Source organism: Zonotrichia leucophrys, chromosome 1A (assembly GCF_028769735.1).
Source record: "Zonotrichia leucophrys gambelii isolate GWCS_2022_RI chromosome 1A, RI_Zleu_2.0, whole genome shotgun sequence".
Classification (NCBI taxonomy): Eukaryota; Metazoa; Chordata; class Aves; order Passeriformes; family Passerellidae; genus Zonotrichia; species Zonotrichia leucophrys.
Genome location: NC_088170.1, coordinates 60,153,130 through 60,170,491, shown reverse-complemented (window position 1 = coordinate 60,170,491; position 17,362 = coordinate 60,153,130). Strand labels below are relative to the sequence as shown.

At 39.9% G+C, this 17,362-nt stretch overlaps 1 protein-coding gene across 3 annotated transcripts in view; it reads right to left on the bottom strand.

Annotated features, from left to right (window-relative positions):
• RSBN1L (round spermatid basic protein 1 like) overlaps positions 1–17,362 on the bottom strand; it is a 46,631-nt gene that overhangs the window by 27,129 nt on the left and 2,140 nt on the right. For all 3 annotated transcript variants that reach the window (XM_064702919.1, XM_064702922.1, XM_064702923.1), the window contains exon 2: positions 8,451–8,564. In XM_064702919.1, coding sequence (XP_064558989.1) covers positions 8,451–8,564 — 114 coding nt within the window. The remainder of the gene's footprint in view (positions 1–8,450; positions 8,565–17,362) is intronic.

Here is a 17,362-nt window from a genome sequence, read left to right as displayed (position 1 = left end):
CTTGCTGAGCACCCAGCTGTTAAATTACATTATATCATTACTAGCTGAAATGTAAAGCACTTATATAACACATGGCTATGAATTTGTGTCTGTGCAAAACAAAAACTGCTGACTTCCATTCCTAAAATACAAGAAGGAAGATGATCTGATTTCCCCTTTCAACCTGTACCATTCCTTTTGATCTTCTGAGAAGTTTTACAATTTCATTCAACTGCTTCTGTAATACCTGGTGGCAGTTTCTTTAATTCATCACTTAGCATATTTCAAGGATGCAGCTATGCAGTAAAATATTAAAAAACGAACCAAACAAACAATTCCATTGTTAAACAATGAAACAGGCTTCCTTAGAGAGGTGGTCAATGCCCCAAGGCAGGCAGTGTTTAAGAGGCATTTGGACAATGCCCTTAACAACAGGTTAAACTCTTGGCCAGCCCTGAGGTGGTCAGGCACTTGAAATGGATCATCACTGTAGGCCCCTTCCAACTGAAATAATTGAATTTTTCTAATCATCAGTGAGCAGCACTCAAAAGAGCACAGCCATGGTCTTGAAAGCAGTGGTGCCTTTCAGACAGAAACAACATAGACGGAATGCAAATCAGTCTCAAATTATGCAAAGTTCTTGTGAACATATCCAAAAAGGGTTTGTCTTCAAACCCAGTTGTAAAAGTACTTCTTATTTAGCTTGGTATGCATCTATGGGAGCACTTAAAACCTCAGAAGGAATTACACTAAGTCATTTTTTAAGTGAAGAATATTTCTCATTCCCTCTGTTTTCACACCATCTCTACAAAGCCTTCAGAAGAGATAGAAGTTTTTAACCAGAGGGTTAAAATTATTCCTTTTTGGGCATATAAAAAAAATTTTCCTCTCAGCTTTAATACATTGATTTTAATACAGATTGCTTTTACTTCTGCACACAAGACAAAAGAGTTATGCCATTTACACACATATCAAGTATTACAATTCATCATTGCACACTTTCTCAAATTACACCAAGTTGCAAAAATTATGCACACAAATTGTAATAAAATAAATATTTGCACACAACCCCTTATTTCTGTGTGCAACTCTCTTTCACAGAATTTTTTGGATCTCTCTGTTTAAGGATGGAACTGAGACCAGTTTTAATTCTGAAACACTTGGAAACCAAGAGAGCAGCAATCACTGAAAGAACAAAAGGCTGTATAAAGTAAAAAAAAACCACCAGAAGATCTGTGATGGAAGGTAGCAGGGCCCCCTGAACTGCTACTTGCAACTAAATGAGAGAAAAATGGTAAGTGTCTATCCTTGGGAGCCAAAACATCAATCCTGTCTTCAATGTCTGAACTACTGATGCTACTGAAGCAGAAAAAAGCCTTAAAACACAGAAATCAGAAGATAAAGAGGATTCCAAATGGGCTTTTTTCAAAACATTACTAGAATTAAACACTTTGAAAAAAATTGCATACCAATGAGAGAAAAACTTAGATCTCTAAAACCACTTCAAGCAGGAATTAGGTAACACAACTTCAAAAACTGCTTAGTTGTTTTGAGCCTTTTTAAAATTCACACAAGCTTTTGCTACTGCATACACAAGTTCTGTCAAAAACTCCATTTCCCCACAAGCAGCAAATGACATACATACAGAAAATTATTTGTACAGATACTTCATACATCCCACATTGCAAAGAAAAAAACATTTTAAAATCAAATTGTATATTGGAAGACTGAAAAAACTGTGACAATTATTAGGCTATGACCCAGCAGAGCAATGTGTGAGCTCACTGCCAGATGATCCAACCCCCAGTGTCCTCTGTCACTGCTCCTGGCACAGGGTCCTGCACCACTGCTGCTCACCAACTGCACAGCAACTCCGTGGCTCGGCAGAAAGCTGCTCCCTGTGCTGCTGCATCAGGGAACTGCCTCCAGCCACACAGGAATGAAAGCACACAGGCCACCGAGAGCAGGACACGGGGTGCCAGCAGCACCCACCCCTCCTCGGGGCAGCAAACCACCCGCTCTGCTCAGCCACCCTGCCCCCCACACCTGCTCCATCCACCCCAGCACTGAACAAAGCTCAATTCTTACAGGTTAAAAAAAAATCTCACCACCTCACCCAACAGTGCATTTATGAGAAGGATCAGTTTCCTAGGAAACCTTCATAGAAAATTTTCTAACCCGAACATTTGAACTTTTAAATTTAACAAAGAAATGATAAAATTTACCTTTTAAAGGTAACATTTTAGTTAATTTATCTGTAATACAGATCAGACTACAATGTCTTCCATCTATCCTCTTGCAATGAGTGTGGGTGGTGCTTGGTCTCCACACTGCTTTGACACCTGCATATACCCAATTTTAGAATACTTATGTTCAACTATTGTAGTGTACAGACAGTTCTCCTGAGGAATACAAACACAAAATAAAAAACTGATTTCTAGAAGTAAATAGTATTTCTCAGTAAAGCTTGAATAGAATATGACAGATAGAGAAGGAAGCACATTTCTAGCCTAAGGCTTCTGCTCTGATGAATTTCAAAGATCCACTCTGAAGTAGATGTTTAAAGCTGCTCAGAAGCTGCAAATAGTTAAGAACAAAAAGAGTTAGCTTGCTGGAATACTGGAACTGCTATCAGCAATGTTCAATAAATAATTTCTTCTTTTTCTTCTTCTGCATTAGCTGTAGAGAAGAGCAGAAAAACACTCATTCAGCCAGTTCTCTGCTGCATATATCAAAGTACTTTAAAGAAAAATGAGCTGCTTCTTCCAAAACCAATAACACTGCTTTGACGCTTCTCTAATGGACACCAAAAAAGAAGAGCAGCTTTCCTCATCTCTCTAGGGCAGTAATCAAGTTACTCCAGAGCAGACAGGCAGAATTTCATGAAAGCATAACTAAGTAATCCAAAAAGTTTAAATAAAGATCCCAACACAAGGCTGAGATATCCAACCTACTTGGTTTTAAGTCAGATTTGGGAACAGCAGTGCAGTCAGTACTTGATGCAAGCTAACTGGATTCACCTCTTACTGCTGAGGCACACACAGGTAACCCAAAACTTTGCAGACAGGTGTTTCAGAGTCTTCACCAGCACACACAGTACAGGTGTGTACATACATACATATAGATACAACTCTTGCAATTGAATTGCACACATTTTGAAGTGCATGGCATGTTTGTCTCTATGTGTCCTGAGATCCATTTAGACACAGCAGGTACTGAACCTATGAACAAAAAGCTTTTTTTCCACCACATGGTTTGGAAAAACGAGGCAGAAGTTAACAATTTTCAGTTGTATTGAAAACATTTCCTTAAATGTGACCCACTGCCCTAGGACCCCAAGAATGAGAAATAACAGGGACAGGGAATAAATAAAAAAAACTCTCAGCATCCACATTTACAGGAACTTTCCCCTCTGACCTGTTGTTAAAAAGCAGACTGAGCTCACACTTTACTGGACTATAAAAAAGCAAAGAACAGCTTCTGCTCTTATTTGGCTTAGCAGTATCTGCACAAGGAGAGAGCTACAAAATCTGCAATGCATCAATAAAGAAATCAGAAGAATGGAAGTTATGTTCATTCTGTTCATGCAGGCACACACTCAGCAGTACCAGAACTAATGCTAAGTAACTTATAGCCATCCTCCAGGTACCAAACTTTACATACCATAAATAGAAAAATAATTCTCACATGCACACATCTATAGGACTGGTAGATCTTTCAAGTTAACTCAGCACACCTTATTTTTTATGGTGCCATAATATACCTGTCACTGTTAGTGACATGGGACTTACTACTAAGGATTGACATTCAAAACTGTTCAAATTTTACGCAAATAAGCCAATGCTCTGTTATTATAAGATGACACATACTTGTAATTAAAACTGATGCTAGACAGCCTAATATCTGGTTTATCTAATTAGACACCTTCCAAATGTAAGTTTTTGCAAGAAGTCAGACATTACCTGAATTTATTTTATGTTGTGTTTTGTCCATTTGTTCTGCTTGATCATTTGATCTGAAATTTTAAATAAGCAGAGACCATGAAGTCGAATACTTTATTCAGTTGTTCCAACCAGAGCAGTTGTTTCTCAACTTTGAGGTCACAGCCAGAATTATTAGAGGGGGACTTAAGACATTTCAAAGCAAAAGCCAAAAATTAGTAACACTTAACTCTGTTTCCCACAGTTTTCTAGCTGACAGGTAGCAGCAGAAAGGCACAAACATTTCTAACAGCAGTCACTAATTTAAATCGGTTTTCACTTCCTTACTTTAGGAGAGCCTAGTCACCAAAATTTAACATTTTTATTTTGATGCACCAGAAGTCTTTGCTTCAAAGTCCAGATCCCCAGCCCCAGCAGAAAGCTTTGCAGCACAGCTCTCCCTCCAGTAACCACTTGTTCCATCTCACTTGACATCTGTTTTACCCTCTACTCACATTTTATTGGTAAAAGTTGGTAACTTGGTGCCTAAGGACTGTGAAGCAAACCCACTATCAGACAAATCAGTGTGATGGATTGTGTGCCCTCCACTCTTATCTCAGTCTCACTCCCTCAACTAAAGTGCACTGCATACAAACACTTGAACATTTTCCTTAAAGATACATGAAGACTCATGTCTCATGTTCAATATACTGATTTTATAATTACTCATGTAAAAACCCATCTAAATTTGAAAAATTTAAAAGGGTCATAAAAATGTACAGTTAAATGTCATTTCTTCCAGAAGAATAATTTTTTAAAGTCTTTAGAAAACAATTTGGATTTATATATGTTCATACCAGCAAATAAAATGTTCATTTTCAGTTCTTTCCTGAGTTTTGGCATTCAATAAAGCAAGGCATTTAATCTTGCAGAAACACATACTAAGAATGTCTCCTACTGCAATTTTTGCAGTTGCTGTGCTCAGATATAAATAATCAGAAAAACAAAACTGACTTTTTTCTAAAATGAAAAACAGAAATGGGATTGTTTACAAATAAACCTATTAATCATCCTCCTTTTTGCAGAACCTCCAGTAAATTTGTCACACCACAGTGGTGCAAATGTTTTGCATTAATGCTCAATATCTAGACTAACTATTTACAATGCAGATTCTTTTTAAAAGAAAATTTAAATCACTTGGAGTTGCTGAATTTTTAACAACATGCATGTGCCAAGCAGCTTTTGTCTGAAAGCTGAACTCTTCCTTCCACACAGCAGACAGACACAGAGACAATTCTACGGCCTTATCTAGAGAGAATACGGTGCAAAAGGATGACAAAATAACCTTTTAATTCTAGGTTTATAAAAAAAGCCATGAGGCTCTCTGAAAGAGCCTCATTTCCTTTAGCAGCCTCATGCACAGCAGAGAAACCCTTTTTCAGAATCACCCTTCTCCAACACGGGCAAGTTTTATCACAGCTTTCAACAGAACGCCAACCCAAGTTTAGGCAGATGAACAGCTCACAACCCAGAGCCTCCAAGTATAAATAAACTCTTCCACATTCAGCTCAGAGCACCAAAATTAGGCTTATGCACCAGCTCTCCCTCAAAAGGCATCAGTCCCTCAGCACTGACCTCTTGCAGAACTCGTCACCCCTGACCTTGGACAGCCAGCTGAGCTGTCTGAAGTCACGTAGGCTGTCACCTACCCCCCTCAGCCAAGGGCAGTCACAAACAGATGGCCACAGCAATATTTTACAACAAGATATAGATCTAATACCTAGAAGAAGGAAATAAGCTGTCTTTAGGCACTGTACTCTTGGTCTCTAAACACACACACACGCTAAAAATAGAAAAAACAACCACAAAAGCAGAAGCCTGAAGAAATGGAAAGCAGGCTCATTCCAAAGCCTGCACTGTAAATCCTGAGCTCAAAACAATAGGGCTTGAAGTTTAACTTTTGTTGCACAGGAAGAAGACCCTCTTAAATAAAGAGTTAGTAATCGAAAAGGTCACAGAGACACTGACCACTGATATATACAAGAAGCTGCATCATAAAGCACTTCTGCCTCTGCTCTCTTGCCCAGGATGTAAAGTTAGATCAGCAGGACAGCTCAGGAAATGTTATACAAACCTCACAGCACATATAAGCACATTTAGTCAGATTTTGGAGGCCCACAGAAGACACCAAGCTGCTGTTCTGAACAGGATACAAATCCTGTGGAGATGATCTGTCTGCTCTAAATAACTGCTCTCCTGACTCACTCCCTTCATTCCCTGAAATAGGAGTCAATTTTGCAGGATACTGGCAAACCAAACACAGCCTCTACAAAACACTTAACACCCAACACCTTAAAGAAAATATGAAATAAACTTGAGTGGTAAAAAGTCAAAATAGGAGTGAAGCATCTAATGCACTTGTAGCACTGTTTGCTGTGAAAATAAGCTATCCTGCTTCTCAAAAGAAGTCTTTTAACACAGTCCCCGGGCATATGAACTTGAACATTAACCTGAAAATAAAGCACTATTTTAGGCTCAACAGCCCCATTAGGCTGGTGCAAGACAACCTGCTGTCTTTGCAGATTGCACATCATCTGCTGAATGGCAACAGAAACAGGGCCCAGTGTAAAAAAAGGCTGCTCCAACAAAGCCTGAAGAACCCACTGCTGTGGCAGCTACGTGTTGCCTTGTAGCTCAACCCTCAACTTCCTTTGCTCAGCAAAGACAAGTCACACCTGCCCTTTGCACAGGAAGTCACCAGCTTACACAATGCTCAAGTTCAAAGCTGTACTTTGAGATCTGATCAACACAGGTTTTAAGCTGTCATTGTTGTTAATACAGTTAGTTGTGTGTAGAGTTTAATACGTGATGCAGTAATTAAAGGGCTCTATGCCTCTGACCTCATCTGAAGTTCAAGATTTAATTTGAGGGTTTCACTTTCTGGTTTGTAAATTAAATCCTACAGTTTACAAAGTAACAGAAAAACATATCAGGAATTTGTTCCTAACTTCAAAAGCAGAGACTGAAAATAACAGATTAAAAAAGCATTTGGTCTGTTCAAATAAGCAACACCCTCACAGAAAATCTGCTACAGCATGACCTAAGTGAAGAGTAAGGTGGTTCAAGTACTGGCTTAACTGCTGTGCTCAAAGGGTTTGTGAGCAGCAGCACAAATTCCAGCTGGAAACAGTCACTGCTGGAGTAATCCAGACCTTAATATCTTGTGTTGTTATTGTTCAGCCTCTCCATTGATGCATCATGGGACAGAGCACACCCTCAGCAAGCTGCAGCTGATCCACAACTGGGAGGAGGAGTTGATGCACCACAGAGCTGCACCGCCAGTGAGAGGGGACCTCGAGAGGCTGTAGAAATGTAGAAACTTGGGGACTCATGAAGTTAACAGAGGGGTGGGTAAAACCCTGCACCAGTTCTTAAATGTTGGACATACATACACAGTGTAGAGTAGTCTGACACTGTAGGTTATATCTGCTGTGCTGTGCATCTGCTTCCCATTGTAACTCAAACTGAACAACCCGTGGAGCACAGGTTGATGACTTTGCTCACTCCCTTTCATCAGGTGTTCCCACACACCGACAGGATCCCCCTTGAGCCTCCTCTTCTCCAGGCCTATCAGTCCCAGCAGTCTCCGCCTTTCTTCACAGACCATACAACAGACACAGCCTGTGCTGGAATGGACCTTTCAAGACCATCTAGTCTAACCTGCTGCAATAAGCAGGAACATCTTCACAATTAGATCTGGTTGCTCAGAGCCAAATTCTTGACCTGACCTTGAACACTGCCAGGGATGGAATATCTGTCACCTCTCTGGGTAACCTGTCCCAGTCTCTTATCGTCATCATCATTATAAAAACAATTTCTGTATATATAATCTGAATGTAGCTGTCCAGTGAGACTGTTACCTCCACCCTTGGAGATAAAGAGTCTGATAATCCTGGGCAAGCTGCTCTAGCTGATCATACCTGGAGCAGCTGGACTAGATCACTTCCAACCTCAACTACTGCACAGTTCTAAGATTCAATGGATGCACAAGCCACATAAGAATGTAACTTTAACTACCTTTCATTACAGAAAACAAAGTTGAAGAAATTAGCCAAAATTAAGACTGCATGTGGCATACAATTGCCTAGTATTTGACAAAGCTCTCCTTAAGTACTCAGTCTTGTACCATTAATGTTAGACATAAAATGTAACATGCATTCATCTTTCCTCTCCACAAGATATAAAATGATAACCTACATCTTGTCAGCAGTCATTCAAGAATCACTAATATTGTTCCTTGAAGTACTGGTCTTACCTACTACTACTATTGCATATACAACACTGTGATGACAGTTTTATCTTTAATTTCCAGTACCTAGCGCAGTTGACAAAAAAATTAACATCTATATCAGGTTTTAATTTGCAACTCTTGTATCAACTAACCAGGAAAAATGGCATAAGTAAATGAAAAAACATAGTATTAAAGCACAGCATCCAATCACAAATACCTCTAGCACTAGAATAAAAAAACAGAACATAATTTGAACCTACCTTTCTGCAGTAATTTGATCTCTCCATTTTCTTTCTTGATTTCATTCATTAGTTTGTGCTTCTTCTTTTCTTTTTGCTTCTTCTCCCTTTCTTTAACTTTGTCTTTGATTTGACCTGAAATGCAAATATTTCACAATTAAGCAAGAACAGAAAAGCAATTGTAACATACACATTTCCTTGTACCCTTATGCAAGCTCTATTAAGAGGATATAGAGAAGGAGTTACAAGGAAATCCCAGTACTTACAATATGAAAAGCTAATATTTATCTGTTGCATAATCCATCATAAGCTTCTTTAACTCAGAAAAGTTTTGTTTGTTATGTTGTGGCTGTATGCAACAACCCAGCACGTTAACTGTACAGTAATTTTTGCTTACTCCTCTACCTTCTGCTCTTATTTTGCATCTGCAGTCAGCTCATTTGTTGAAATTGGAATTGCATGCATTACATAAGCATTGAGGAAAAAAATAATACAGTTAGCATTTTCTTGGGTGCACATCCAGACTGAAAACCTTCCTAACTATCTATCTATACATACTCTGAACTTAAAGGCTTTTGCAAATACCTAGGAAAGATGGTTCCATCTGTCAAATGAAAAATCTTTTACATTACATTCACAGGCTAATGCATCAATTGCAGTCAGATATAATTAATAAAGACATGAGATGTGCTCTATTCACACAGCAGATTTAATTCACTGGTGCCTCCCCTGCTTACCTACAATCAGAACAGCTCACATGAGCAGTCTCATTTTTCATTTACTTTCTTGTCAAGTCACTCCAGGTTTTTAAATCCCTGACATAGAAAAGCAGAGCCTGTAGGCATGCTTTCTGCAAGTAAAATACTAGACCTAGAGGAATTCATAGTTCCAAGCAGTCATCTTTGCAAGCCAAGCTGAGATACACTTCTGAGGGCAAGCACTAAAGAAGTCAGATTTTACCAGGCTTATATGCAGTGCAGCCAGCACTTCACGCCTTACTTCCTGGCCTGAAGCCAGTACCTGCTCAAAGAGTTCACTGGGCTTTTTAACCTCCACAGGGAAAGAGGAAATCTGATTTCAAGCTTCTACATAATGTTATGCTTCAGTAATACAGCTGAGAGACAGCCCTGATGTTTTATTCATGGTACTTGCATTATAAACCCCAAGTGGAAGCAAAGAAATCCAATTACTCTTCCTTAAGCATTCACATAAAATAGAAGTAGTGAGTATGTTCACTACTAACAAATGAGAAATATTTCAGAAGCAAGCCAAAGAAAGCCCTCAGTTCTAGAAGGCAATGTAGAGTGACCCCTAACCAAACTACTCAGGAAGCATGTTGATAAAGGTGCAAAGAGCTGACAGCAATCCACCTAAATGAATGTTCCAACAGTGATTCCACAGCATTCAATCTTTCCTCTGAGGAGTATTCTAATGAGGATACAGAACTTAAACCCTCACAGTTGTTAGAGTGAAGCAAAGGATGTATTTTAGGGAGAGTCATAAGAAAATAAGTCTAATCAAAATCCAAATAGATGGCAATTGAGATATGCCTCTTGCCTCTCCACAGACCATAAGCAGCAGGGAGAGAACAGAAGCTATACTGGCACAAATATAATAAGGTAGCTGCACTCAGAGGATGTTTTAGTTCTAAGTAACTGAAACAGCCATGTCCAAGAACAGCCTCCTCCTAGCACCTCTGTGGGAAGGGATGGATGACAAAGCAGATTTATGTGTAACGCAGACCATGGAAACCAAATAAGCTTTCCAACACAAATCTTTCTAGGAATAGGTTAAACTGACATAAATCTTCCTCTCCAACCTGTTTCTCCCCAAAAAGGAATCTCTAATTTGTAAATCCCCTGCAACTTGAGTATTAAATTGGGTAAATTGTCCAACAGGAGTTAATGTAACACTCCAAAAGCAGACACTCAGCTAGCAGGCAGTAACACCAGGCTTGATTTATAACCTTGGCTGAACAATCAACTCAGCCAGAACTACAATTATCATGGGAAGACCTAGATTTTATCTCGACATTTTTGTATGGTTAAGAGGCACACTTGACTTCTGCTATCACTTACAAATCAAAGCAACATTGAAGAGTATATACAGATGTTGAGTCTTGCTGAAAGAGGACAAAAGACTGAAAGAATCTTTTACTGCCAACTCATGAAAATGAGGCCAATGAATCTTCCAGTTTTGTCAGAAGCAACACATAAAGACAGAGAACCTTTTAAAGAGCCTCTAGTTTATTTTCACATCTACAAAGCAATTAGAGTCAATGGTGAAACTTTCCCAACAAAAGCAACAATGAATGTGTTCTGTAACATCCCCCAGCAACAGCCACAAGTAAATCCTACCGTAAGTGATTGCAAATACAATGCAAATGCAGCTGAGGGATATTTGGAGTAAACTTTCCCTTCTAGAAATCACAGTATTGTAACCAAACCAGTGTAGAGCCTGATGCAAGTAAAAAATAGTTGAGAAGCTCCATCTGAACGTACAGATTTTCTGATTTCCTCCTTCAAAGCTCACAGAATAGCTTAACAATAGCCAGTAGTTCCCCTAAAAAAAAAACCCATAAATACTGAAATTTTAAAAAAATCCTCATACATTAAAAAAAACCTGTCAAAATGAGTTACTCCATGGATTAACACTTGAACTTAATTCTCAGTCGAAATACCTTAAGTTTCTGAGTATTAGTATGTGTTTTCTTGTCTCGCTTGCAAAATTCAAACACAACTTTCAAACAAAAGGCTGTTGATTGTTCTCCTCAGGGAATCCAGAAACATGAACATTCTTCATAAAATTCCTGCTTTAAAATGAATACCCCCAATATTAAGCAATTTACAACCTACATATCACAGAATAAACAAGCAGTGAGTGACACTGGCAAGGAAAACAAGAAAATCTTGTTCTGTTGAAGTTATGAAAACCCAGACTGCTCTTGTAGTTTTTCTGAAATTTACCAGTAGAAGCTACTACTGGTCTCCATTTTACTTGTAGGGCAACAAGATCACAAAGCAGTAAAAGGTAGGAAGATGTTTATAATAAGCTTTCCATGTCTACAGAATATTCTGCAGTTAGCTTCCACCAAGACTACTCCTAACAAAAAAAAAGAAAAATAAAAAAAGTTTTCTGAGCTGCTGTGGATGAAATGAGCCCCCACAGAAATAACACAGCCCAAACACACAGGAGGGAAGGCCTTTACAGACCTCCAAAGGCACCAAAACTAAAAGCCAATTGTCTGAAGTAATTTGTGGCCCAGGGCAAAAAAGAAAGAAATCTATCTTTTCATTACACTTATCCCACCTACTTCTCCAGTGTGAGTCCTGCCTGTGGGCTCAGCTCCTCACAGACTGCTGCAGTTTGGGTCCTTTTGCACGTGGCACAGTCCCTCAGGCACAGCCTGCTCCAGCGTGGTGCCCCATGGGGTCACAGGCCCTGCCAGGAGCCTGCTCCAGCAAAGGCTTCCCTGGGGTCACAGCCTCCCTTGGACACCCTCCTGCTCCAGGCTGGAGTCCCCAAGGGTCTCAGGTGGATCTTTGCTCCCCCAGGGACCTCCCTGGGCTGCAGGGGCACAGCTGCCCCAGCAGGAGCTGCCCCAGGGGCTGCACAGGAATCTGCTCTGGCCCTTGGAGCACCTCCTGCCCCTCCTTCTGCGCTGAGCTCTCTCCAGCTGCAATTGGTCCTGTGCAGTGATTTTTTCCCCCTTTTAAAATACATAATCCCAGAGATGCTACCACCATCACTGGCAGCTTCTCACAGAAGCCACCCCTGTATCTCCCCTGCTACCTTGCCATGCAAACCAATCCAACTCTACTAAATACACAAGTGTATACTTTTTAAAATACAGGGCTTTGTAGCAATAAGTATCCCTGTTCAGAAAAAAATACAACACCTAAGGAATTAAGAGATTTCTAATGTCTCATTCAAATTTACAGCAAGGAGTGTCACCATGAAGTCCATATTCTTTGCTTTGAATGCCACGAGAACTGTAGACCCACACCCAAAAGAAATGCTGCAACAGCAGTACATTAAAATAAAAGAAGTGCAACATACAGACAGGAAGAATTTTATTATGGGGTGTGCCATCTCACCTTTCTAAAGGGCATCTGAAAAATATCTTCACTTTACAACAATTCTACACAATGAACTGAACTAATTAAGAATTATATGCATACTTCCTCCTCAAATTCCAAAGCTACTTTTTCAGGATGTTAGGTTAAGTACATAAATAAAAGAAATTAATATACACTGTATTTATACATTAAATAGCCATTTACAACTAAAGGGTGTAGTAAAAGTTCCTTGTTTCCCAACTCAAGAGATACTCATCATAGTAGTTATTCTCATTATGAGAATGACTGCCACAGTTTCCTAAGCAGTAAATACAGGAACACAAATTCACAGACCACACCTGATTTCGGAAATCTAATCAGATCCATGCCTCTGCTGAAAGCTTTCTATAGACAAAAAGGTAAAAATAGCATAGACAGTGAGTACTAATGGGAAGTGCTCTTGAGGGGATCTCATGTGCAAAGTGGAGGCTGTCACTTGGGAAATCTGCACCCTGAAGTCCACGCAGGAGCTCCAACAAGCAAGCCCATTCCAGCACTACAAGAGGAGAGCTGTGCAGCCCTGTCAGATGCCAAAAGCTGCAGCTGCTCTGCATCATTTTCCAGATGGTAACTCACATTAGTAGTCAGTCATAGATTATGTTCAAAGTATTCTGCCTGCCTCTCCTCTGTTTGATTTAAGGGCTGTCACTGCACATGAGGCAAAATATTTACAGACTACTGCTAAGGGACACCATCAATATGGATAACACCAGCAGCAGGGTAACCGAAAGGGAGGGGAAATAAGGAGGGGCATACAAGAACATCAGCTACCATCCCTTCCATCAGCAGTCTCCTCACTTGGAACAAACACCCATAAAAATAAAACCTCAAGAAGCCATCCATGTTTAACTGGTTATGCAGGTACATGAAGTACATTTAACATCACCATGTTAACAGCCTTGACACCTGCACTTGTTAAATCCTACAATGTACACTGCAGAGCAGGTTTCCCAGCTTAATGAACATGGAAAAACCCATACAGTATGTTCAAGATAAAATACAAACCATCAAAAAAGGGACAAGTTTCACATCCCAGCAACCAGGAACATATGGCTGACACTCCTTTCAGTAATTTAATTTAAAATCTAAGATATCACTAAAGAAATCCCCTTATCAGGCAAGAATATTTCCTCAAGCTCTCCAATGAATGAAAAGGAGGACAAATCCCTTTCAGAATTAAAACACTTCCAAAAAACTGAAATATGATCTTGACAGTTCCCAGTTCCTTTAAGCTTCTCACTTCTAAGGAGACCTTCTACGTGCAGAACTGAATGAGTTTAAGCTCAGGCACTGGGGAGTTGAAATCAGTAACAGAGAATGTGAGAGCTGCAAACAAGGCCTCTTAAAGAGGTTTCAGATCAAATGCTCAGCCTTCTCATCTTGTGTCAACTATGGAAAATTATTTGGTATTCTAAAATCAGAGTAAGTTTCTGCTGCATGAATTACACACAAAGCTGAATTCTGGGGTACAGGAAGGGCATGGTTCTCCAGCTTAGAAAGATTTTGTTCTGCCTAGCAAGTGTCAAGTTATCGTATCAAAAAGGGGCCAGGGTCCCTCAAGAAGAAGATGCACTGCTCCAAATTTATCCCAGCATTGCATATTAATGTCACTACCAGCTCTGAAAATTGAACTGCATGTAAATCTCCAGCAGCAACAGTAATTTGAGAAGTCCCTCTTCCTCCTGAATACCATACTTAAAACCCCAAACACTTTCTAGACATTGCTGCTTACAGTAGGGTATCTAAATAGAAATATATTGAAGAATTCAGATGAGAGTGGTCAAGAGCCTCATAAGCATGAAAATGACTGTTATATTTAAAAAATTCAACAGAATGGAGGGGGAAGTGACTCAAGCCACACAGTCCAAGGAAAAAGAAAAAAAGGGAAGTAGTAGTTAACAGAAGGAGGAAATGTTTAGCAGAAGAAAAGAAGACAACCTTAGAAGCAAGATGCATGGCCCCAGTTCTAAAGAAGGGAAAAAGAAGATTCAAAACTTTGTTCAACCTACTTTGGTAACAGAGACTATGAAATGAGCATCCCACTGGAAGCAAACCAGAATTATTAAGACTGAAAAGTGTAACTTCTTGAAAGGTAAAATCCCAGAAGGGTCACATGATACAAGGTAACTGTTACCAGAAGAATCACTGCTAAATGTTCACCTGACATCTAATCTTATCTATCCTTCAAAGACAGCAGGAGAAAGAAGGGAAGTGGGGACAAAGGAGGAACAGTTAAAAAAAAATAGACTAACACTAAAAACAAGAGCTACAGTGCCCCATTCAGCTTTCCTGCTCATATGGGGAATCCCCATCTGCAAGTCAAAAAGCATCAATCTCATTTTGCAACTGCCATTTGTACCAATCTTACAAATGGATCACTGATAAAAAAAAAAAAAACAGGAGGAAAAGAAAAATTGTACACGGAAACAGCAAGAAAAGCAGAAAAGATGGCTCATACAACTGCATTACACCTTACAGCAAACATAGGGACCAAAATCAAAGATTTGGACAGACACTGTCTAATGCAGAGGGGAGGGGCTGAGCTGAGCTTTGCACTGTTATGAAAACAATGCCAACTATGAACTGCTAGAGCAGAGTACCGGTGAAATGACTGACTGAATCAGCAGAGTCAGAGCATGAACAGCAATCACTCTGTCACACTGACACTGTGCTTCAAAAACAAAAACATTGCACAACTTTAGTTCCACTATCAGAATGTTCATGACAAGTGAAATTTAAGCTAATTTTAAACAGCCTAAACCTCGTTATCTGCAGGATAAATAATGCATCCAGCAAAAGGCTCTTTCAGGCTCTCTGCATGCTAGATCATCTCTGAAGGGGTCACTGAACCTCATTCATTTAATGGAATCACAAGCTGTAAGGCCTGCTTATGACTCTGCAACTTAAAAGCTCTTTGCAATTAATTAAAAGACCAAAGTCCTTAAACAAAGACTTGAAGAAAATACAAAAATTTTTGAAAAGCTTTAAACCCATCATCCATCTTGGCTACTACCAAGCTTGATCTTCCTATCACTTAGGAAATCAGGGTCCCTCAGAACTAGGCCCCCTTACCTCATAATCACTACTGCAAGTGAAGGACACACAACAGCTCCTATCAATCAGCAGCTTTTCTGAATGCAAGGTGAAAAACCTCACCATTTCCTCCTCAGTGTCAATACTTCTATCATCATTACCATAATTAAACTAAAATTAGGAAAATGCAATTGCTACTATTGCAATTGCAAATGCAATTGCTTGAGATTTCAAGACCAGATCTCACATTCATTCACTGCACACCCTCATTCCCTGTATTATTTTGTCTATACCACAGTCCTAACAATCTCATGAGACAAATTTTGCCATTCTCCCCCCGATTCCTCCAGCTTTGCTTCTCACTCTCTCTAGTACTGAAATCTGTGCAGGCCTCAGTCTCTCTCACAAAGGTAAAGCTTTTTTTCCTCACACCCTAAGAGCTCTGAGCAGCAGAGCACACAGCTCCCTGGCCAGAAACACAACTCCTCATTTATAGGTACTGGAATGACTGGGAATTCCACCCCATCCCATGTGCCCACCTGCAATGCATCTCCATTTTTGGCTGCAAACAGGAGGATGGACTTTCTCCATTTTCAGAGCCTCACAACAACCAAGAACTCTCACCCATTCCACGTGCTTATCTCTTAGTATTTCTGTCTCTACATCTCTAGTCTCTCCACTGGCACAACTTTCCTGCTGGCAGGTGCAACACTGGCATGTGTATCAGTTCTGAATGCTAGCAGAGAAAAACAATCAATACCATCAATTCCATGTTGCTGCTCCTTCTCCACTGCACCAAAGGCAGAGGTTGCCTAACTGCAGACTCCAGGAACAAGAGTCTGCACTTGCCTGCATGAGGCTGATTTTCAGAATGCACTGATGGCAGCTTCTACAAACTCAGCTCACTACACCTGAAGGAGAATATTCCTATTCCTATTTTATCCCCTGCCCCTCATATATGCTCTATGTGCAAGCCTTTCAGTTTTCCATAATTACCCAAAATCATCTAAATTTACCCATGCTGTTCAAGTCCACTCTGTAGGCTGCCTAAAATTTTCATTTCTCCTTCTATCCTACCTTCCTGGCCTTTTCTACAGCACCTAAGTATAATCTTTCACCCCAAAACAAAACCAGAATCACCTCCACACTGCTCCAGCCTGCTATTTTCCTCTCCTATCAGTATTTCAAATTCATTCCACGTTCACTCCTTACATGCTGCAACCACAGTCCCTCTGGTATCTTTTTCCAGTCTGTAGCTTCAGCACTCCCAATGCACAAGTCCTGACTATTCCACCCACCCACCTCAATGTCATTCTTAGCTTTCCTCTGTACTCAGGATTCTACGTGCCTGCCCCCCAGCCATTCTTTTCTCCCTGCATCATAACTGCATTTTTCCCTTTCCTCTCTGCACAGTAAATTATTCACAGGATTAACAGCACAAACCTGTTCTTTAATCTACAGTCAAATACTGAATCACTTTTGAAAGGCTGGCAGCTCTCAGCAGAAGAGTCAGTGCATCCTTCACTTTCTCAGCCTTCTCTGCAAAAATATACAGTTTAATTAAAATAAAGTTCTTCTTTTACAGGGGAAAATATGCCACAAAATTTTAGGTTTAGAAACTACTTCCTCTAAATGGAAATGTGCAGACTCAGATACCAAACAGGTATCATTTGCCTTTGAAAATTTATTTGTTGCATGGAGGTAAGTTTTCAAGGAATAAATGTAAGGTAAAAATATCTGTTCTGAGCGCTCAGCAACTAAAAAATAAAAAGAATTTGTGCC